This window comes from Macaca thibetana, chromosome 14, assembly GCF_024542745.1.
Source record: "Macaca thibetana thibetana isolate TM-01 chromosome 14, ASM2454274v1, whole genome shotgun sequence".
NCBI lineage: Eukaryota > Metazoa > Chordata > Mammalia > Primates > Cercopithecidae > Macaca > Macaca thibetana.
The window spans coordinates 18733855-18756178 of NC_065591.1; the positions used below are offsets into that span (position 1 = coordinate 18733855).

The 22324-nt window shown below is 40.9% G+C and overlaps 1 protein-coding gene across 5 annotated transcripts in view; it reads left to right on the forward strand.

The window, feature by feature from the left end:
- CKAP5 (cytoskeleton associated protein 5) overlaps nt 1–22324 on the forward strand; it is a 102111-nt gene that overhangs the window by 57956 nt on the left and 21831 nt on the right. For all 5 annotated transcript variants that reach the window (XM_050757518.1, XM_050757522.1, XM_050757521.1 and 2 more), the window contains exons 19-28: nt 2271–2328; nt 2436–2561; nt 5986–6125; nt 6266–6440; nt 7029–7142; nt 8494–8622; nt 14828–15022; nt 15715–15850; nt 18482–18570; nt 21167–21292. In XM_050757518.1, coding sequence (XP_050613475.1) covers nt 2271–2328; nt 2436–2561; nt 5986–6125; nt 6266–6440; nt 7029–7142; nt 8494–8622; nt 14828–15022; nt 15715–15850; nt 18482–18570; nt 21167–21292 — 1288 coding nt within the window. The remainder of the gene's footprint in view (nt 1–2270; nt 2329–2435; nt 2562–5985; nt 6126–6265; nt 6441–7028; nt 7143–8493; nt 8623–14827; nt 15023–15714; nt 15851–18481; nt 18571–21166; nt 21293–22324) is intronic.

Here is a 22324-nt window from a genome sequence, read left to right on the forward strand (position 1 = left end):
TTGTTGTTTTTTTTTTTGAGACGGAGTCTCGCTCTGTCGCCCAGGCTGGAGTGCAGTGGCCGGATCTCAGCTCACTGCAAGCTCCGCCTCCCGGGTTCACGCCATTCTCCTGCCTCAGCCTCCCGAGTAGCTGGGACTACAGGCGCCCGCCACCTCGCCCGGCTAGCTTTTTGTATTTTTTTAGTAGAGACGGGGTTTCACCGTGTTAGCCAGGATGGTCTCGATCTCCTGACCTCGTGATCCGCCCGTCTCGGCCTCCCAAAGTGCTGGGATTACAGGCTTGATGTTTGTTATGTTATTATCTGTGGTGTTCTCCCATAGTTGAGGGTATTGTTATAATTCCTCTTAATTGTACAGTCTTTGATATAACACAAATCTCTTGGCATGTCACTTATAAAAGCCACATATTTTCCTCTTTTTTGTTACGATCTTTCATTTATTCATGTATTAAACAATTACATATTGGCTATTACAGTGTTCCAATTGTTTGTTCCAGTCCTTCAGAATACATCATGAGCGAAATTAAATTTCTGTTTCGTGGGAGTTACGTTTGAATAAAGAAAGATAGGTAATAAACAGTACATATATATATAAAAAAAGAGAGACAGAGAGGCAGGCAGGCCGGGTGCGGTGGCTCATGCTTGTAATCCCAGAACTTATGGGAGGCTGAGGCAGGCAGATCACCTGAAGTCAGGAGTTCGAGACCAACCTGACCAACATGGAGAAACCCCACTTCTCCTAAAAATACAAAATTAGCTGGGTGTGGTGGCACATGCCTGTAATCCCAGCTACTCAGGAGGCTGAGGCAGGAGAATCACTTGAACCCAGGAGGCGGAGGTTGCAGTGAGCCAAGATCATGCCATTGCTCTCCAGCCTGGGCAACAAGAACAAAACTCCATCTCAAAAAATAGAGATATATATATTTTTACATATATATGTTTATGTAAAGCAGGATGAGGGGTTAAATGGAATAATGTGGTATAGTTTAGATGGTGTTGTTTTCTATATAGTAGTTGAAGAGTTCTTCCTGAAAAAAAGACATTTGAGCAGAGACCAGGATATGAGAGAGCAAGCTGTGATAATCAGAGAGGAGCATTCTAGACCAAGGGAAGAGCAAATGCCAAAAGCTCTGTGGTAGAAGCACATGTGATATATTTAAAATAGCAACGAGTGTATTTCCTTCAGAATGTAGCTATAGGACAATGAGTGAGTGGGTAGGAAGTGGTAGGAGATAAAGCTGGAGAAAGAATAGGGGGCCAGGTCATATGGGGCCTCAACATTTTGAGTTAAGTTGGGAAGGCATTAGGGGATTTTTGAGCAGAAGAGTAACGGGTTCATATTCTGACTATTGTCAGAGAAAACAGGAGATCGAAGACAGGAAGACGAATTAGTAGGCTATTGGAATAATTCTGTCGAGAAATTCTGGCGGCTTGGACATAGACTGTAGAAGTGGAAGGGTTTTAACTGATAAAGATGTTTAAAAAGCAGAACAGAACAGGATATAAGAGAGAGACAAGTCAGAGATAACTTCAAAAAGTCAAGGATAGCCTGAGCAACTGGAAGAAAAATGTGGCTCTTCACTGAGGTGGAGAAGACTGGGAGGAACAGATTTTGGGATTGGAGTGAGGACAATCAGGAGTTTGGTTTCAACATATTACATGTAGGGTGTCTTCCAGGTATACAAATGGAAATATCACAAGGGCAGCTGGATGATGTGAATCTGGAGTTCAGGAGAGAGTTCAAGATTGGATTTAAGAGTTGTATTTAAGCATGAAAGGATTGTCAGCATATAGATAGTATTCAAAGCTCACTTTAAAGTTAGTGTAGGAGGCTGAGTGCGGTAGCTCAAGCCTGTAATCCCAGCACTTTGGGAGGCTGAGGCAGGTGGATCACTTGAGGTAAGGAGTGTGAGACCAGCCTGGCCAACACGGTGAAACCCCGTCTCTACTAAAAACAAACAAACAAAAAATTAGCTGGGTGTGGTGTTGCACACCTGTAATCTCAGCTCCTCGGGAGGCTGAAGCATGAGAATTGCTTGAACCAGAGAGGCAGAGGTTGCAGTGAGCTATCATGTACTGTACTCCAGCCTAGGTTACAGAACAAGACTGTGTCTCAAATAAATAAAACAAAATAAAATAAAGTTAGTGTAGGAAGAGAAAAAGTGAGAACTTTGCCAAAGGAAGCCAGTCCTAGAGTCTGGCTTTATAAAACTCTATTGAGTATTTTGAGGGTTTCATTTGTTTGCTTTTAATTCTAAGTGTTTCTTCTAGGTTGAATGTCAAAGCTTTCATTAGCAATGTGAAGACAGCTCTTGCTGCAACAAACCCAGTGAGTACATAACAACATATATAGGGCAGTATTGCCATCTTTGTGATTTAAAAAGTTATTATTGCCATCTTTGTGATTTAAAAAGTTCTTTTTCTTCTGTCTGGCAGGCTGTGAGGACTGCTGCCATAACCCTGCTTGGCGTGATGTATCTGTATGTTGGTCCCTCTTTGCGAATGTTCTTTGAGGATGAGAAACCTGCCCTCCTATCCCAGATAGATGCAGAATTTGAGAAGGTAAAATTTCCACAAATGATGCAATCTGTTAGCGGACTTGAGAATCTCATTAATTAAGACTAAACTGTTGGGTGTGGTGGTGCATACCTGTAGTCCCAGCTACTCAGGAGACTGAGGAAGGAGGATTGCTTAAGCGCAGATGTTTTGGGGGCTGTAGTGTGCTGTGCCAGTTGGGTGTCCACAGTAAGTTCAGCATTAGTATTGTGACCTCCCAGGAGCTGAGGCCACCAGGTTGCCCAAGGAGAGGTGAACTGGCCCAGATCAGAAACAGAACAGGTCAGCCAGGTGCAGTGGTTCATGCCTATAATCCCAGCACTTTGGGAGGCCAAGGCAGGAGGATCCCCTGAGCCCAGGAGTTTAAGACCAGCCTGGGCAACAAAATGAGACCTTGTCTCTACAAAAAAAAAAAAAAAAAAATCAAAAAATTAGCCAGGCATGGTGGCACATGCCTGTGGTCCCAGCTACACAGGAGGCCAAAGTGGGAGGATCACCTGAGCCCAGGAGGTTGAGGCTCCAGTGAACCATGTTTGTACCACTGTACTCGAGCCTAGGCCACAGAGACAGACCTTTTCTCAAAAGAAAAAGAAAAAAAAAAGAAAGAAAGAAACAGCACGTCAAAACTTCCATGCAGATCAGATCAGTAGTGGGATCACAATTAGAATAGTCACTGCATGCCAGCCTGGGCAACATACTGAGACTCCGTCTTTCTGGAATGAAGAATATGTATTTGCTTTTATGCACAATAAAGTATCCCTGGAAGAGTTCATAAGAAATTGATGATTTTGGCTGGGCTTGGTGGCTCATGCCTATAATCCCATCACTTTGGGAGGCTGAGGCAGGCAGATCACTTGAGGTCAAGAGTTTGAGACCAGCCTGGCCAATATGGCGAAACTCCATCTCTACTAAAAATACAAAAATCAGCCGAGTGGCTGGGCGCCGTGGCTCACACCTGTAATCCCAGCACTTTGGGAGGCCGAGGTGGGTGGATCATGAGTTCAGGAGATCAAGACCATCCTGGCTAATATGGTGAAACACCATCTCTACTAAAAATACAAAAAATTAGCCGGGCGTGGTGGCAGGCGCCTGTAGTCCCAGCTACTCGGGAGGAGAATGGCGTGAACCCGGGAGACGGAGCTTGAAGTGAGCTGAGATTGCCCCACTGCACTCCAGCCTGGGCAAGAGAACGAGACTCTGTCTCAAAAAGAAAAAAAATTCAGCCGAGTGTGGTGGTATGCCCTGGAATCCAGCTACTTAGGAGGCTGAGGCATAAGAATCACTTGAACCCGGGAGACATAGGTTGCAATGAGCCAAGATCATGCGACTGCACTCCAGTCTGGGTGACAGAGCAGGACTCTGTCTCAAAAAGAAGAAAAAAAAAAATTTTTTTTTTTGTTTGTTTGTCTGTTTTGTTTTTGGGTTGTTTTGTTTGGTTGTTTGAGATGGAATTTCGTTCTTGTTGCCCAGGCTTGAGTACAGTGGCGCTTCCTGGGCTTATTCCAACCTCTACCTTCCGGGTTCAAGCAATTCTTCTGCCTCAGCCTCCTCAGCTGGGAAGCTGGGATTACAGGCATGCGCCACTATGCCAGGCTAATTGTTGTATTTTTAGTAGATATGAGGTTCTACCATGTTGGCTAGGCTGGTCTCAAACTCCTGACCTCTGGTGACCTGCCCATCTTGGCCTCCCAAAATGCTGTGATCACCGGTGTTAGCCACCACAACCAACCGATGATTTTATCTATGAGGAAGATAACTAGGTAGCTATGGTATAGAATGGGAGATTTTTCTCTTTACGTTCTTTGATACAATGTCAAATGTTGTAAATGTATTACCTGGTCAAAAAGTACATTAAAGGCCGGGCGCGGTGGCTCAAGCCTGTAATCCCAGCACTTTGGGAGGCCGAGGCGGGCGGATCACAAGGTCAGGAGATCGAGACCACAGTGAAACCCCGTCTCTACTAAAAATACAAAAAATTAGCCGGGCGCGGTGGCGGGCGCCTGTAGTCCCAGCTACTCAGGAGGCTGAGGCAGGAGAATGGCGGGAACCCGGGAGGCGGAGCTTGCAGTGAGCCGAGATCGCGCCACTGCACTCCAGCCTGGGCAACAGCGTGAGACTCCGTCTCAAAAAAAAAAAAAACAAAAAACAAAAAGTACATTAAATATAAGTTTATTTAATTTTGTTTAGAGACAGGGTCTTACTCTGTCACCCAGGCTGGAGTGCATTGGCACAATCATGTCCCACTGCAGCCTCAACCTCCCAGGCTCAAGTGGTCCTCCTGCCTTAGTTCCCAAGTTGCTGGAACCACATGCATCATGCTCAGCAAATTTTTAAAATTTTTTGTAGAGACAAGGTCTCCCTTTGTTGCCCAGGATGGTCTTGAGCTCCTGGACTCAAGCACTCCTCCCACCTCAGCCTCCCAAAGTGTTGGGATTACAGGCGTGAATCACTGCTCCTGGCCAAATATAACATTTTTTAAAAATTTAAAATAAAAACATAAATTTAAAAACTTGACCCTCTTCGGCCAGGTGCGGTGTCTCATGCCTGTAATTGCAGCACTTTGGGAGGCCAAGGTGGGCGGATCATGAGGTCAGGAGATGGAGACCATCCTGGCTAACACAGTGAAACCCCGTCTCTACTAAAAATACAAAAAATTAGCTGGGCATGGTGGCAGGCGCTTGTAGTCCCAGCTACTGGGGAGGCTGAGGCAGGAGAATGGCGTGAACCTGGGAGGCGAAGCTTGCAGTAAGCCGAGATCACGCCACTGCACTCCAGCCTGGGCGACAGAGCAAGATTCCGTCTTAAAAAAAAAAAGACCCCCTCAAATAATATTTCTAACTGAAATTGCTGAGTGTTGGTACACTTGCTCTGTATTGTCTTGAGTATATAAGTCAAAAGACAGCTTCATAATTCTAACGAGTTTTGGGGGAATGTTTTGTTTTGTTTTGTTTTTGAGACAGAATCTGGCTCTGTCACCCAGGCTGGAGTGCAGTGGGCAATCTCAGCTCACTGCAACCTATTCCTCCTGGGTTCAAGTGATTATCCTGCATCAGCCTCTCTAGTAACTAGGACCACAGGTGTGCACCACCACACCCTGCTAATTTTTGCATTTTTAGTATAGTTGAGGTTTCACTATGTCAGCCAGGCTGGTCTCGAACTCCTGACCTCAGATGATCCACCCGCCTTGGCCTCCCAAAGTACTGGGATTATAAGTGTGAGCCACCACACCTCGCCTTCTAGTAGGTTTTGTATAAAAATACCTTTTGACATGTAGTCTCAAAATTGTAATCTAGATAGCAGTCAAATTACCTACTGTGTAAATAGGTATTATAAAGGAATGAGAGTTTGACACGGGCACCCTCTCTAATTTGTTTGTTCCCATATCCTATTATATAAATTTCATTACCCTTACTCATTCATTTGTGTATAGATGCAGGGACAAAGCCCACCTGCTCCAACCAGGGGAATTTCCAAGCATAGCACAAGTGGTACAGATGAAGGAGAAGATGGAGATGAACCAGATGATGGGAGCAATGATGTCGTTGATCTTTTGCCGAGGACGGAGATCAGGTAGGTTCCAGTCTGTGAAATGGTTTATTTCATTCATTGTATTGAATTCTGAATGTTCTTTTTGAATTCAGTGAGGGGAACTTATGTGATATCATCATTTTTTTGGAGTCTGGAATTAAAGGTTATTTTCTGTTTTTCAGTGATAAAATCACTTCAGAGTTGGTATCTAAGATTGGTGATAAGAATTGGAAGATTAGGAAAGAAGGCCTAGATGAAGTGGCAGGTATTATCAATGAAGCAAAATTTATCCAACCGAATATAGGTGAACTTCCAACTGCCTTGAAGGGTCGACTCAATGATTCAAATAAAATCTTGGTATGTAGAGCATACGACTCTTCTTTTTATCTTCCCTCCCCACTGCTGCAGGAGTTACGTTTTCAGTGTAGCCTTCACTAGCAAAAACTAAGTGATTACTTTCTTTGCTTTGAACTAGAAATAGCTGCCTTTAATTTATTAAGTGTATCTCAAGATATGATGGCAGTTGGCAGATTTATTCATCAAATTTTTATGAGTCAGAATTTGCTTTTTGCAGAAATCCAGTATTGAATATATTTGTATAAAACTGCTTGTAATATACATAAACATAATAATTTCTTATTTTTAAATGTGGATTTTTATATCAGGATTTCCATAAACTAGGTTTTACCTTAAAGTTGTAAAGTACCATAATCTCTGGTCTAAAATTCTGATAATCTAGTTTTACGAACTGATGATAAAAAGAGAGGCCACTGCCTACAAAATAATTAGAATAATCTAAGTAGAATAGCATGACAAGCCAATGTCTCTGTCTCTTGAGTAGGCCAGAAATATCCTGCTGTATTGACAGTATAGCAGCAAATTTATGGAAGTTTGCACGCAACTTGCTTATGGTTTCAACATAAAGTATTGGCTCTTTCCACTCAGGTACAGCAAACATTGAATATCCTGCAACAACTGGCAGTAGCCATGGGCCCAAATATTAAGCAACATGTAAAAAATTTAGGCATCCCTATCATCACAGTCCTTGGAGACAGCAAGGTAAACCTAACTCTTTTCACCACGGCTCCATTCTGGAATAGGCCAGCCATATTCTTGGGTTAAAGATAATTCTCTTTTTAGAGTAATGTAAAGACCTTATAAACTTTATAAAGATGGAAATATTAGAAGAAAAACAGTAAACATTTTTATCTTCCAGGCAGGATTAAGGTGACCAGATATCACTTACTAGTTTTGTGACTTTTAGATAAGCTATCTTCATTGAGGGTCAGTTTCTTTATCTGTGATATTTCTTTCTTACAGAATTAAATGAGTCTGTATGTAAGGTACATTTTATTGTGCTTGTTTCATATAGTATGCACACGACAAATGGTTGCTATTATGATTATAACATAATTGTGTAACATTTTGCTATAGTGAATAAAGACGTGAATTTGGAGTTCATTAAGTTATTTTCTACTTTTATTTTTCTGAACTATTAGAGTGGGATCTTCTAGTAGCTCAGCAAGATATTTGTAGTTTCATAGTCCTAGAAGTCACTGAAATATCATTGAAGGTTACAATGTTTAGCCCTAGACTAAATATTTGAATATAATGTATAATTTATTTAACTTGAGGAACTTTAATATAATTTGTGCTATTTTAATATTAATGTAAATTAATATAAAAACATAACTAATTTTCAATCAGTTTATTAGCAATTTCAGTCTTAACCATTATGTTGTCTTTAACATTTAGAATTTCATTCTTTAGCAGACAGACATAGACGTAAATGCCCGCAGCTTTTCAGGAAGCAAAATATAGGAGTTTATTCTTTTTTTTTTTTTTTGAGACAGAGTCTCGCTCTGTCGCCCAGGCTGGAGTGCAGTGGCCGGATCTCAGCTCACTGCAAGCTCTGCCTCCCGGGTTCACGCCATTCTCCTGCCTCAGCCTTCCATGTAGCTGGGACTACAGGCGCCCGCCACCTCGCCCGGCTAATTTTTTGTATTTTTAGTAGAGACGGGGTTTCACCGTGTTAGCCAGGATGGTCTCGATCTCCTGACCTCGTGATCCGCCCATCTCGGCCTCCCAAAGTGCTGGGATTACAGGCTTGAGCCACCGCGCCCGGCCTAGGAGTTTATTCTTACATGATATTTTATGCCCAGATCACTCACTGTTTTGCCTGATTAACTGAGTACACAAGTTTTACAATTTGGAGTTTTATATTTCTACTTTACTTTGGAGTTTTAGTATAATCATAGAACTAGTTTCTGTTTTAGAGAAGATGGCTTCATGTATGTTCATGTGGGCCTTAGAGAACCCTCCATTGTTCATGTTCATAAAGCAACAGTGATTACCCCCTACCTCCAAACTGTGGTAGATATTATTTTTGCTGATTATCTTCTCCATTTAGAACAATGTTCGAGCTGCTGCCCTAGCGACTGTAAATGCTTGGGCAGAACAGACTGGCATGAAGGAATGGCTGGAAGGAGAAGATCTTTCTGAAGAGCTCAAAAAGGAAAATCCTTTCTTGAGGCAAGAGGTTAGTATCATAAATTAATCAATCGTGTGCGTTACTCATGTCATTTACTTCCATAGGGGCTTGGGCCTGTCTGATAAATACGCATTTATGGTTAGAATGAGTTTCATTATAAAACAATTAATAAAATGAAACCACATTCCTGGGGCCTTTGTATTCATGTGCTTCCATTTTCTTCCTTTCACATGCTTCTTTATCAATAACACTTTCTAGAGGACTAGGCTTTTTGTGGAATTTTTCCCTTTTCTTAAACATTTAAATGATAAAATCAGAGGTTTTGTGTTTTTTGTTTTTTTAATTATACTTTAAGTTCTGGGATACATGTGCAGAACATGCAGGTTTGTTACATAGGTATACATGTGCCATGGTGGTTTGCTGCATCCATCAATCCGTCATCTTCATTAGGTATTTCTCCTAATGCTGTCCCTCCCCTTGCCCCCCCAACCCCCGACAGGCCCCAGTGTGTGATGTTCCCCTCCCTGTGCCCATATGTTCTCATTGTTCAACTCCCACTTACGAGTGAGAAATTGCAGTGTTTGGTTTTCTGTTCCTATGTTAGTTTGCTGAGAATGATGGTTTCCAGCTTCATCCATGTCCCTGCAAAGGACATGAACTCAATCTTTTTTTATGGTTGCATAGTATTCCATGGTGTATATGTGCCATATTTTCTTTATCCAGTCTAACATGATGGGCATTTGGGTTGGTTCCGAGTCTTTGCTATTGTGAATAGTGCTGCAGTAAACATACATATGCATGTGTCTTTATAGTAGAATGATTTATAATCCTTTGGGTATTACCCAGTAATGGGATTACTGGGTCAGATGGTATTTCTAGTTCTGGATCCTTGAGGAATTGCCACAGTGGTCTTCCACAATGGTTGAACTAATTTACACTCCAACCAACAGTGTAAAAGTGGTTCCTATTTCTCCACATCCTCTCCAGCATCTGTTGTTTCCTGACTTTTTAATGATCGCCATTCTAACTGGCATGAGATGGTATCTCATTGTGTTTTGATTTGCATTTCTCTAATGACCAGTGATGATCTTTTTTTCATATGTTTGTTGGCCACATAAATGTCTTCTTTTGAAAATTTCTGTTCATATCCTTCGCCCACTTTTTGATGGGGTTGTTTGTTTTTTTCTTGTAAATTTGTTTAAGTTCCTTGTAGATTCTGGATATTAGCCCTTTGTCAGATGGATAGATTGCAAAAATTTTCTCTCATTCTGTAGGTTGCCTGTTCACTCTGATGATAGTTTCTTTTGCTGTGCAGGAACTGTTTAGTTTAATTAGATTCCATTTGTCAATTTTGGCTTTTGTTGCCATTGCTTTTGGTGTTTTAGTCATGAAGTCTTTGCCCATGCCTATGTCCTGAATGGTATTCTAGGTTTTCTTCTAGGGTTTTTATGATTTGAAGTCTTAGGTTTAAATCTTTAATCCATCTTGAGTTAATTTTTGTATAAGGTGTAAGGAAGGGGTCCAGTTTCAGTTTTCTGCATATGGCTAGCCAGTTTTCCCAATACCATTTTTTAAATAGTGAATCCTTTCCCCATTGCTTGTTTTTGTTAGGTTTGTCAGAGATCAGATGGTTGTAGATGTGTGCTGTTACTTCTGAGGCCTCTGTTGTGTTCCATTGGTCTATATATCTGTTTTGGTACCAGTATCATGCTGTTTTTGTTACTGTAGCCTTGTAGTATAGTTTGAAGTCAGGTAGCATGATGCCTCCAGCGTTGTTCTTTTTACTTAGGATTGTTTTGGCTATACAGGCTCTTTTCTGGTTCCTTATGAAATTTAAAGTAGTTTTTTTCTAATTCTGTGAAGAGAGTCAATGGTAGCTTGATGGGAATAGCGTTGAATCTATAAATTACTTTGGACAATATGGCCATTTTCATGAGACTGATTATTCCTATCCATGAGCATAGAATGTTCTTCAATTTGTGTCCTCTCTTATTTTGTTGATTAGTGGTTTGTAGTTCTCCTTGAAGAGGTATTCCTAGGTATTTTATTCTCTTTGTAGCAGTTGTGAATGGGAATTTGCTCATGATTTGGCTTTCTGTCCATTATTGGTGTATAGGAATGCTTGTGATTTTTGCACATTGATTTTGTATCCTGAGAAGTTGCTTATCGGCTTAAGGAGTTCTTGGGCTGAGAGGATGGGGTTTTGCAAATATACAATCATGTTCATCTGCAAACAGAGATAATTTGACTTCCTCTCTTCCTATTTGAATACCCTTATTTCTTTCTCTTGCCTGATTGCCCTGGCTAGGACTTCCAATACTATGTTGAATAGGAGTGGTGAGAGAGGGCATCCTTGTCTTATGCTGGTTTTCAAAGGAAATCCATGCAGCTTTTGCCCATTCAGTGTAATATTGGCTGTGGGTTTGTCATAAATAGCTCTTTTTTTTTTTTTTTTTTTTTTTTTTTTTTGAGACGGAGTCTCGCTCTGTCGCCCAGGCTGGAGTGCAGTGGCCGGATCTCAGCTCACTGCAAGCTCCGCCTCCCGGGTTCACGCCATTCTCCTGCCTCAGCCTCCCGAGTAGCTGGGACTACAGGCGCCCACCACCTCGCCCGGCTATTTTTTTGTATTTTTTTAGTAGAGACGGGGTTTCACGGGGTTAGCCAGGATGGTCTCGATCTCCTGACCTCGTGATCCACCCGTCTCGGCCTCCCAAAGTGCTGGGATTACAGGCTTGAGCCACCGCGCCCGGCATAAATAGCTCTTATGAAAATCAGAGGTTTTAATCAAACATAAAAATAGAGGCTGGGTGCAATGACTCATGCCTGTAATCCCAGCACTTTGGGAGGCTGAGGCGAGCAGATCACTTGAGGTCAGGAGTTGGAGACCAGCCTGCCCAACATGGTGAAACCCCATCTCTACTAAAAATATAAAAAATTAGCTGGGTGTGGTGGTGCGGGCCTATAATCCCAGCTACTTGGGAGGCTGAGGCAGGAGAATCGCTTGAATCCAGGAGGCAGAGGTTGCGGTGAGCTGAGATCACGCCACTGCACTCCAGCCTGGGTAATAGAGCAAGATTTCATCTCAAAAAAAAAAAAAAAAAAAAAAAAAGCCAGTTGCGGTGGCTCACGCCTGTAATCCCAGCACTCTGGGAGGCCAAGGTGGGTAGATCACCTGAGGTCAGGAGTTCGAGACCAGTCTGGCAACATGATGAAACCCCATCTCTACCAAAAATAGAAAAATTAGCCAGGCGTGGTGGCGGGCGCCTCTAATCCCAGCTACTCCGGGGGCTGAGACAGGAGAATCACTTGAACCCGGGAGGCAGAGGTTGCAGTGAGCCGAGATCACATCATTGCACTCCAGCCTGGACAACAAAAGCAAAACTCCGTCTCAAAAAAAAAAAATCATTCAGAAATCCATCAGAGTAATCATAACAGAATAACAAAATTCGTGATTATATCAATTGATGGAAAAAAGGCATTTGACATATCCAACATGTGTTCATGATTAAAAACTCTCAGCAAGTTAGTAATGAAAGAGAATTACCTCAACTTGATATAAGTATCTGCATAACAACCTCTACAGAGAACATGAAACTTAATGGTGAGGGCCAGGCACGGTGGCTCACGCCTGTAATCCCATCACTTTGGAAGGCCAAGGCAGGCAGATCATGAGGTCAAGAGATCGAGACCATCCTGGCAAACATGGTGAAGCCCTGTCTCTACCAAAACTACAAAAATTAGCTGGGCGTGGTGGCATGAGCCTGTAGTCCCAGCTACTTGAGAGGCTAAGGCAGGAGAATCACTTGAACCCGGGAGGCAGAGGTTGCAGTGAGCCAAGATCGCGCCACTGCACTCCAGCCTGAGTGACAGAGCAAGACTCCGTCTCAAAAACAAACAAACAAAAAAAGGAGGAATCACTTTACAATTAGCATACTATGTTGCTAATGTAATCAAGACACTGTGATAGTGGTAGTAGGAGAATGGGGTGGAGATAGACACATAAATCATTGGAACAACAGAAAGAACCCAGAAATAGACCCACACTAATATGATCAACTAATTTTTTACAAAGCTACAAACTGATTCCATGGAGGAAGTATAGTCTTTTCAACAAATGATTCTGGAGCAATTGAACATCCATAAACAAAAAAATGAACCTCACCCTAAACCTCACTGTCTCAAAACAGATTATGGACTTAAATGTAAAACATAAAACTATTGAACTTTTAAGGGCAAACTAGAAAATCTCCAGGATGTAAGGCTGGCAAAGAATTCTTAGACTTAAAACCAAAACCATAATCCATAAAAGTCAAGTTGACAAATTGGACTACGTGAAAATTAAAAACTTTTACTCTGCAAAAAAACCACATGAAAATAACAAAACAAGCTACAGAACAACAGAAAATATTTGTAAGCCAGTATCCAATAACGGACTGGTATCTAGAATATACAAAGAACTCAGAAAACTCAATAGTAACAACAACAGAAAAATCAGAAAATGGGTATCCATGGCCAAGCCTGTTTTAGGGGAAAATTTTTTTAAAAATAGAAAAAAGCCTGTAATCCCAGCACTTTGGGAGGCCGAGACGGGCGGATCAAAGACGGTGAAACCCCGTCTCTACTAAAAAATACAAAAAACTAGCCGGGCGAGGTGGCGGGCGCCTGTAGTCCCAACTCGGGGGGCTGAGGCAGGAGAATGGCATTGGGAGGCGGAGCTTGCAGTGAGCTGAGATCCGGCCACTGCGCTCCAGCCTACAGAGCGAGACTCCGTCTCAAAAAAAAAAAAAAAATAAAAAAAAAAATAAAAATAGAAAATGGGACAAAAGACACGAACAAATGTTTCACTGGAGAGGATACACAGATGGCAAATAAGCCAATGAAAGATGCTCAGTGTTGGCCTTGTGCGGTGGCTCACGCCTGTAATCCCAACACTTTAGGAGGCCAAGGCAGACGGATCACCAGGTCAGGAGTTTGAGACCAGCCTGGCCAGCATGGAGAAATCCCGTCTCTACTAAAAATACAAAAATTAGCCAGGTGTGGTGGCGGGCGCCTGTAATCCCAGCTACTTGGGAGGCTGAAGCAGGAGAATTGCTTGCATGTGGGAGGTGGAAGTTGCAGTGAGCTGAGATTGTGCCATTGCACTCCAGCCTGGGTGACAAGAGCAAGACTCCATCTCAGAAAAAAACAAAACAAAAAAATGCTCAGTGTTATTAGCAACCAGGGAAATGCAAATTAAAACTATGATGAAATATCACTATACAATCATCAGAATTGCTAAAATTAAAAATAATTGTAACGTGAAATGCTGGAGAAACCTAAATAGTCATGCATTGCTGCTGGGAATGTAAAATGGTATAGCCACTTCAGGAAACAGTTTGGCATTTTCTTATAAAACTAAACATGCAGTTACTATATGAGCCAGCAATTGCACTCTTGGACATGTATTTCAGAAAAATGAAAATTTATGTCCATACAAAAATATGTACAAATATTCATAGCAACTTCAATCATAGTAGCCAAAAACTGGGATTATAGCTCAAGGGTAGAGCATTTTACTGCATAATAGCCAAAAACTAGAAACAGTTCAGATACCTTTCAATAGGTGAATGGTTAAACAAATCTCTTGTATATCCATACATGGAATACTATTTAGCAATTAAGAACAAATTGCTGGTAAATGCAACAATTCAGATAAATCTCCAAGGAATTATGCTGCATGACTAAAGCCAATCCCACTGGCCTGCGAGCCAAGATTATGCCATTGCCCTCCAGCCTGGGTGATGGGAGTGAAACCCTGTCTCAAAAATGAAAAATACAAATATGAACTATTTTAGGGATATATAGAAAAAAATGTCAACATAAGGCAAAAAATAGAAGTCTTGGTAAAATTTGTAACCTTCTGATCACAATAAGTGCTTTGGGTCTTCTAGCTAAATATTTTTCAGAACTAAAGGGAGATAAGTCAAACTTTTTCATCTTTAAGATGTATTAAGAACTATTAAAGCTTTATAATTTAATACCCAAATATAGTCCAAAGAAATGTGTCCTTATGTTAAAGATGATTGTCATCATTGAATATATTATTTAAATATAGCACAGTTCTTGAATTATGAAAAGTACTGATTTCATATTGGAAAGTTATAATGTGAAAGCTAATTCAGTGCTTGAGACTAATGAAATCAGTAAGCCTGAGATCATACATGATAACAGTCTTCATTTGAAGTGTGTAACTAGTCTTTATTTCTTTTGGCAGCTTCTGGGCTGGCTGGCTGAGAAACTACCTACTCTTCGTTCCACCCCTACAGACCTTATCCTTTGTGTTCCTCATCTCTACTCCTGCCTAGAAGATCGAAATGGAGATGTGCGAAAGAAGGCCCAAGATGCTTTGCCATTCTTCATGATGCATTTAGGATATGAAAAAATGGCCAAGGCTACTGGGAAACTAAAGGTACTACTTCTTGTTGCTGCTACTGCTGTTAAAAGCTATTAAAAAATATATTTAACATGGGCCAGGCACGGTGGCTCACGCCTGTAATCCCAACACTTTGGGAGGCCGAGGCAGGTGGATCACCTGAGGTCAGGAGTTCAAGGCCAGCCTGGCCAACATGGTGAAACCCCATTTCTACAAAAAATACAAAAAAATTAGCCGGGTTTGGTGGCACATGCCTGTAATCCCAGCTACTTCGGAGGCTGAGGCAGGAGAATTGCATGAACCCAGGAGGCAGAGGTTGCATTGAGCTGAGATCATGCCACTGCACTCCAGCCTGGGCAGCAAGCGAAACTCCGTCTCAAAAATATATATATATATTAAACATGAATTTATATGAGCAAAAAACCATATTACCTCCTGTGAGTCTCAATTTGAAATCATAACAAGCAAAAATAAAATATTAAGCAGTGTAGAAGTAAAAATCTGCTGACTTCACAGGGGTGAAAACTGTGACCTTCTAGAATGATACCTACCTTAGTGTGACTTCATAATGTGTGTGACTTCTGACACCATGTGCTGCCTCCCTTACTTCAGTGGTATTTCAAAACTAGGAGCTCAGTCATTTGTTCGACAGAGGATTTGTTCATAAGCTTCGTATGACTTTATCATTTATGTGACCTCTCACTTTTTATGTTATTTTGTCTCTCTAGCCAACTTCTAAAGATCAGGTATTGGCCATGCTAGAGAAAGCCAAAGCTAACATGCCAGCCAAGCCTGCTCCACCTGCTAAAGCAACTTCTAAACCAATGGGAGGGTCTGCTCCAGCCAAATTCCAGCCTGCATCAGGTAACTCTATCTTAAGAGGGTTAAAGGGGAAGGAAATAGCCCTGAGGAACTCTAAAAAGACATTCAGCCTTGTCTCTTTTAAATCACATTTCCTTACAGCGTAGATCCAAGCTCTCCTTCCTTCTCTCCTTACTTTCCTTTCACAAACACTTGTCAAGTAGTCAAGTACCTATTTTATGCCAGAAACTGTACTAAGAGTACAAAGGTGACTAATTTGGTTTCTAATTCTAAAATGTTTTTTTTGTTTTTGTTTTGTTTTGTTTTTAGAGTTGGGGTCTTGCTCTGTCACCCAGGAGGGAGTGTAGTGGCATGATCATAGCTCACTGCAACCTTGAACTCCTGGGCTCAAGTGTTCCTTGTGTCTCATCCTCCCAAGTTGCTGGGACTACAGGCATGCACCATCACACCTGGCTAAATTTTTTTACTTTTTATAGAGATGAGGTTTTGTTGTGATGCACAGGCTGGTCTCAAACTCCTGGCCTCAGGCGATCCTCCTGTCTCAGTCTCCTAAAGTGCTGGACTTACAGGCTTGAACCACCACACCTGACCCCAAAAGGAGTTTTGGAATAGCACATCAAAATAGTCCTTTATGAAGTGTTGCATCCTACATTTAAGGTTTCCACAACTGTTTTCTGCTCCTGGATACTATAATTAGAAGAGGAATTGGGAGAATCTAGCTTAATCTACTTTATTAACCTTCTTTAAGGGAAAATTCTTGATTTCTTTATCCTGATACTAAAATTCCATAATAAGCTGGGTGGCTTATGCTTGTAATCCCAGCACTTTGGGAGGCCGAGGCCAGTGGATCACTTGAGGTCAGGAGTTTGAGATCAACCTGGCCAACATGGAGAAACCCCACCTCTACTAAAAATGCAAAAATTAGCTGGATGTGGTGGTGCACACCTGTAATCCCAGCTACTCAGGAGGCTGAGGCAGGAGAATTACTTGAATCCAGGAGGCAGAGGTTACAGTAAGCCAAGACCACGCCACAGCACTCCAGGCTGAGGGACAGAGCAAGACTCTGTCTCAAACTAAATAAATAAAAATAAATAAAATTCAATAATATATAACCTGTGGCCAATTCATTTTTAGACTTACTGCTTAACAATATTCTTGAATTTAGTGGAATAGAAATTGTTGATGCTATAAAGTTAGAAATTTTACAGCCTGATCAACATGGCAAAACCACATCTCTACAAAAATTACAAAAATTAGCTAGGCTTGGTGGCGCACACCTGTGGTCCCAGCTACCCAGGAGGCTGAGGTGGGAGGATCACTTCAGCCCAGGAGGTTGAGGCTTCAATGAGCCACGATTGTACCACTGCACTCCAGCCTGGGTGACAAAGCCAGAACCAGTCTCCCAAAAAAAAAAAAATTTACATGTGTAAAACTCTTTATTAAAGTGCATATTCAGTTTTAACTTTTATTGGGATCTTGCTATGTAGCAGATACTGAATATCAAAGATGTCCTTACCCTTAAGAAAGTATCAGTCTGGGCTGGGCATGGTGGCTCACACCTGTTATTCCACCACTTTGAGAGAACAAGGAGGTCAAGACCAGCTTGGGCAACATAGTGCGACCCTGTCTCTAAAAAAAAAAAAATTGTTTTAATTAGCTGGGCTTGGTGGTACACACCTGTAGTCCCAGCTCTTCAGGAAGCTGAGGTGGGAGGACTGTTTTAGCCAGGGAGGTCAAGGCTGCAGTGAGCCCTGATCATGCTATTGCACTCTAGCCTGTGTGACAGAAACCCTGTCTCTAAACAAACAAATGAAACTACAGTTTAAATGTTGGTAAATGAGATATAGATTTTCTGAATTAATTTCCCTCTTATGCTTAAAGAGAGATTTTGGGAGAAAAATTATTAGGAAAAAAAAATCTGAGCCAGGCACAGTGGCTCACGGCTGTAATCCCAGCACTTTGGGAAGCCAAGGTAGGTGGATTGCTTGAGCCCAGGAGTTTGAACATGGTGAAACCCTGTCTCCACAAAAACTGCAAAGAAAATTAGCTCGGTGTGGTGGCACAGTCCTGTAGTCCCAGCTACTAGGGAGGCTGAGGTGGGAGAATTCACTGAGCCCAGGAGGTCAAGGCTGCAGTGAGCACCGTGAAGGCACCACTATACTCCAGCCTGGGAGATAGAGCAAAATCCTGTCTCATTAAAAAAAAAAAAGAAAAACTAACTGAAAATATCTTATAAACTGATACATTTAAGACTGCAGGCTTCGAGGCCGGGCGCGGTGGCTCAAGCCTGTAATCCCAGCACTTTGGGAGGCCGAGACGGGCGGATCACGAGGTCAGGAGATCGAGACCATCCTGGCTGACACAGTGAAACCCCGTCTCTACTAAAAAATACAAAAAAACTAGCCGGGCGAGGTGGCGGGCGCCTGTAGTCCCAGCTACTCGGGAGGCTGAGGCAGGAGAATGGCGTGAACCCGGGAGGCGGAGCTTGCAGTGAGCCAAGATCACGCCACTGCACTCCAGCCTGGGCGGCAGAGCGAGACTCCGTCTCAAAAAAAAAAAAAAAAAAAAAAAAAAAAAAGACTGCAGGCTTCCTTGTCATCATCATATATTTAACCTGTCCAAAATAAAATATTAGTTAAAGTTTATAGTATATATATATTTTTTTTCTCAAAGCACCTGCTGAAGATTCTATTTCCAGCAGTGCAGAACCCAAACCTGATCCAAAAAAGGCCAAAGCTCCAGGATTATCCTCTAAAGCAAAGGTATGTTAACTCTGTATACTTCGATGCAGACTTGCTTTTAAATATATTTTATACACTGAGTCATTCTATTAGGAAGGATCACATTATATATAAAAGAACATCACTGCTATTGATATTATCAAATTATTTATACAAATTTCTGTGGCTCATTTTTAATAAGGTCCTAAAACGGAGACGTCCTGCTCTCAAGAGGTGCTGTCATCTTCCTTTCATGTAGATTTTTGGGGAAAGATATACTTTATTGAAAGAAGAAAGGGCCGGGCACAGTGGCTCACACCTGTAATCCCAACACTTTGGGAGGCCAAGGCAGGCGATCACTTGAGGTCAGGAGTTCAAGACCAGCCTGGCCAACATAGCGAAACCCTGTCTCTACTAAAAATATAAAAATTAGCCGGGCATGGTGGCAAATACCTGTAATCCCAGCTACTCGGGAAGTTGAAGCAGGAGAATCGCTTGAACCCAGGAGGTAGAGGTTGCAGTGAGCCAAGATCTCACCATTGCACTCCAGCCTGGGTGACAGAGCAAGACTCAGGGGGAAAAAAAGAGGAGAAAGCAAGCATTTGTAGCTCTGGCATAATAAACACTTTAGGCTGATTTGGATTTAAGAAAAGGAGTTAAATCAACTTCCTTCAAATATGGCACTGTTGTCATCATACTAGAAGATGTTTCAGTTAGTCTACAGGGAAACACCATTTGTCCCAATGGGATTTATTTTGATGCATCACCAATTCTTTCAGTATTCATGGAGAGTTAGACAATTTAAAGCAGTGTGTTCAAATGTTCAACTTTATCCCCTGGGTGATTTTTTTCATTTAATTAAGTTTATAAATCACAGAAAATTGTCATTATCTCTATCAAGATTCAGATTAATAAACATTCAGAGTGTTAATTATTTAATACTTACAAAAGGAAAATTGCAAAACTGCAATGGGTAGTAAATCTAATAGTAAATCTAAATAGAGAATTATTTAATTTACTTCCTGTAATTGATGAAAAAGTATAGAGTGAGAATGTTTTTTAGCCAGTACATGTATTATTACACCCCCATTTTGGAGTACACATTCTAGGGCCATTCTTCTAAATATTATAGTTAACCATTTTTCTTTCCTATGCTCAGGCCCTTTAACTCCTCAGTGAATTAATTTAAACTATCCAATGATGTTGTTCTTTTCCTGTCTGCCTGTCCTCATCCCAAATTTAACAAGTGCTTATTTTAGTTTTGATCACGAGTGTTTTGCAGTATTTTTGACTCCGTTCTTAATGCCATAATTTTTTTTCCAATCTTTTTACGCTTACGAAGCAGTTTCATATAAATGATCTCATATTTGTTTGGTCTGAATGACTTTAGTGTTTATACTAGAAAGAAATTCTGGCCAACTAGAAATAGTGGCCATGCTACATTTATAATAATAATGATTCCAGTAATGAAATTTGAATTTTATCTTAAATATGTGTACTATTGTTTACTATTTTCTATCTGATATGAAGATTTTAAATCTTGGATTTTTTTTTTTTTTTTGAGACAGAGTCTCGCTCTGTCGCCCAGGCTGGAGTGCAGTGGCCGGATCTCAGCTCACTGCAAGCTCCGCCTCCCGGGTTCACGCCATTCTCCTGCCTCAGCCTCCGGAGTAGCTGGCACTACAGGCGCCCACCACCTCGCTCGGCTAGTTTTTTTTCGTATTTTTTAGTAGAGATGGGGTTTCACCGTGTTAGCCAGGATGGTCTTGATCTCCTGACCTCGTGATCCGCCCGTCTCGGCCTCCCAAAGTGCTGGGATTACAGGCTTGAGCCACCGCGCCCAGCCGGATTATTTTTTAAAACCACTTTAGTGACTTAAGTATTTAAAGCATTTCTTGTAACTTTCTCTAGAAGCAAGTTCAAAAGGTCTTCAGTTTATACTATTATGATAGAGATAGATTTAAATATCAACGGAAAGAAACAGAAAAGCTTTCAAACTAAGTGTTTTGAAATGTGTAAATGCCATTCAAGATGTCATTAATGGCCAAGGTGGGTGGATCACTTGAGGTCAGGAGCTCGAGACCAGCCGGACAACGTGGTGAAACCCCATCTCTACTAAAAATACAAAAATTAGCCAGGGGTGGTGGTGGGCGCCTATGGTCCCACCTACTGAGGAGGCTGAGTCAGAAGAATCACTTGAACCCAGGAGGTGGAGATTGCAGCAAGCTGAGATCACGCCACTGCACTGCAGCCTGGGTGACAGAATGAGACTCCATCTCAAAAAAAAAAAGAATGTCATTAATAGGGAAAGCTATAGTGTTGAAGATTTCAAGAAAAAAAAAAAATTATCCAGTAAACAAAAAGTTTGTGACCTAGACTAATGATCAGTAATAGCAGCTTTTCCAACTACATAACATGCTAGTCCAAGAACTAACCGACTTAAGAATATTCTCAGAAAAATTTCTAAAGAACCTGTTCAAAAACATATACAAGATTCTATGATGCATGTTTTTTTCATGTGAAATATCATGTAGAAAGATTTCTCTGTTTTCTATGGTGCCCTTTTACTGGGCAGCAGCATCATATTCTTAAGGAGAGGTGGCCAAGCTAATCAGTATTCCCTGAACCTTGGTTGTAGAGTGCACAAGGGAAGAAGGTGCCAAGCAAAACCAGCTTAAAGGAGGATGAAGACAAATCTGGGCCTATTTTTATTGTTGTTCCGAATGGAAAAGAGCAAAGGATGAAAGATGAAAAAGGATTGAAGGTAAGGAAGGATTAAGAATCGTCAGGAGATTTTTGCTTGTATTGTTATTCAGGAATAGTTTTGCTGTCTGAAATCCATGTTATTGTGAAATATCTAGGAATTAAGTGTTTCTTTTGCTTATAAATTATATTATTCTTTAGTTTATGGGAGCATTAATTCCTACAAATAAACTATAGAATAGAGTTATTGCCTATTTTTCCCTGTAAATAGAAATAAATGATTTCGTAGCTTTTTTGGTATCTTCATTTTTAAAATCAAAGAATGGAATGTATTTTTTTTTAAATTAACTAGATAATATAAGCTTCTTCATTAATCTTTCTTTTCAAGACCTTACAAGGCAGATTTTGTGACTGTATAAATGGCTAGTTCAGTCATTTATCTTATGTTGCTTTGATTTCATTAGGTACTTAAATTTGTTTTCAAAATGCATAATCTTTTTAAAAAATTATTTGCAGTACAGAAAGTGCAAAGTATGGTATGAAAAGCATGTCTCTGTTCCAGTATCCCTCCACAGGGAGGATATTAGTACTCATTTTTTCAATGTATTACTCCAGAAATATTTTGTACCTCTACTATCATATGTATATTTTTATATAGCCCTCCTTTTATACAGATGGAGACATGCCATATTGTTTGTTCTGTATCTCACTGTTTTCTTTTAATGATGTTTGAAATATCTGAAAGATCATTCGTATCTGTGTATATATGTGTGTATCACTGTATTGGCGCATTATATGTATATACCTTTCTTTATCCTTATGCCAATATGTTGGACATTTAGGTTGTTTCTTGTCTTTCACTATTACAAACAGAGCTGCTGTGAATATCTTTGAATGTAGGTCTTTGTTACACATATGTGAGTGTATCTATATTAAACTCCTAGAATGACGATATGCATAATTTTGATAGATATTTCAAATTTTCTCTCTATCAAAGATGTGGCAGCAGTGTCCACCATGTTATATAGTTATATGTAGGATTGATTTTTTTTTTTCTTTAGTAAGAATTGCAAGGCCAGGCACAGTGACTCAT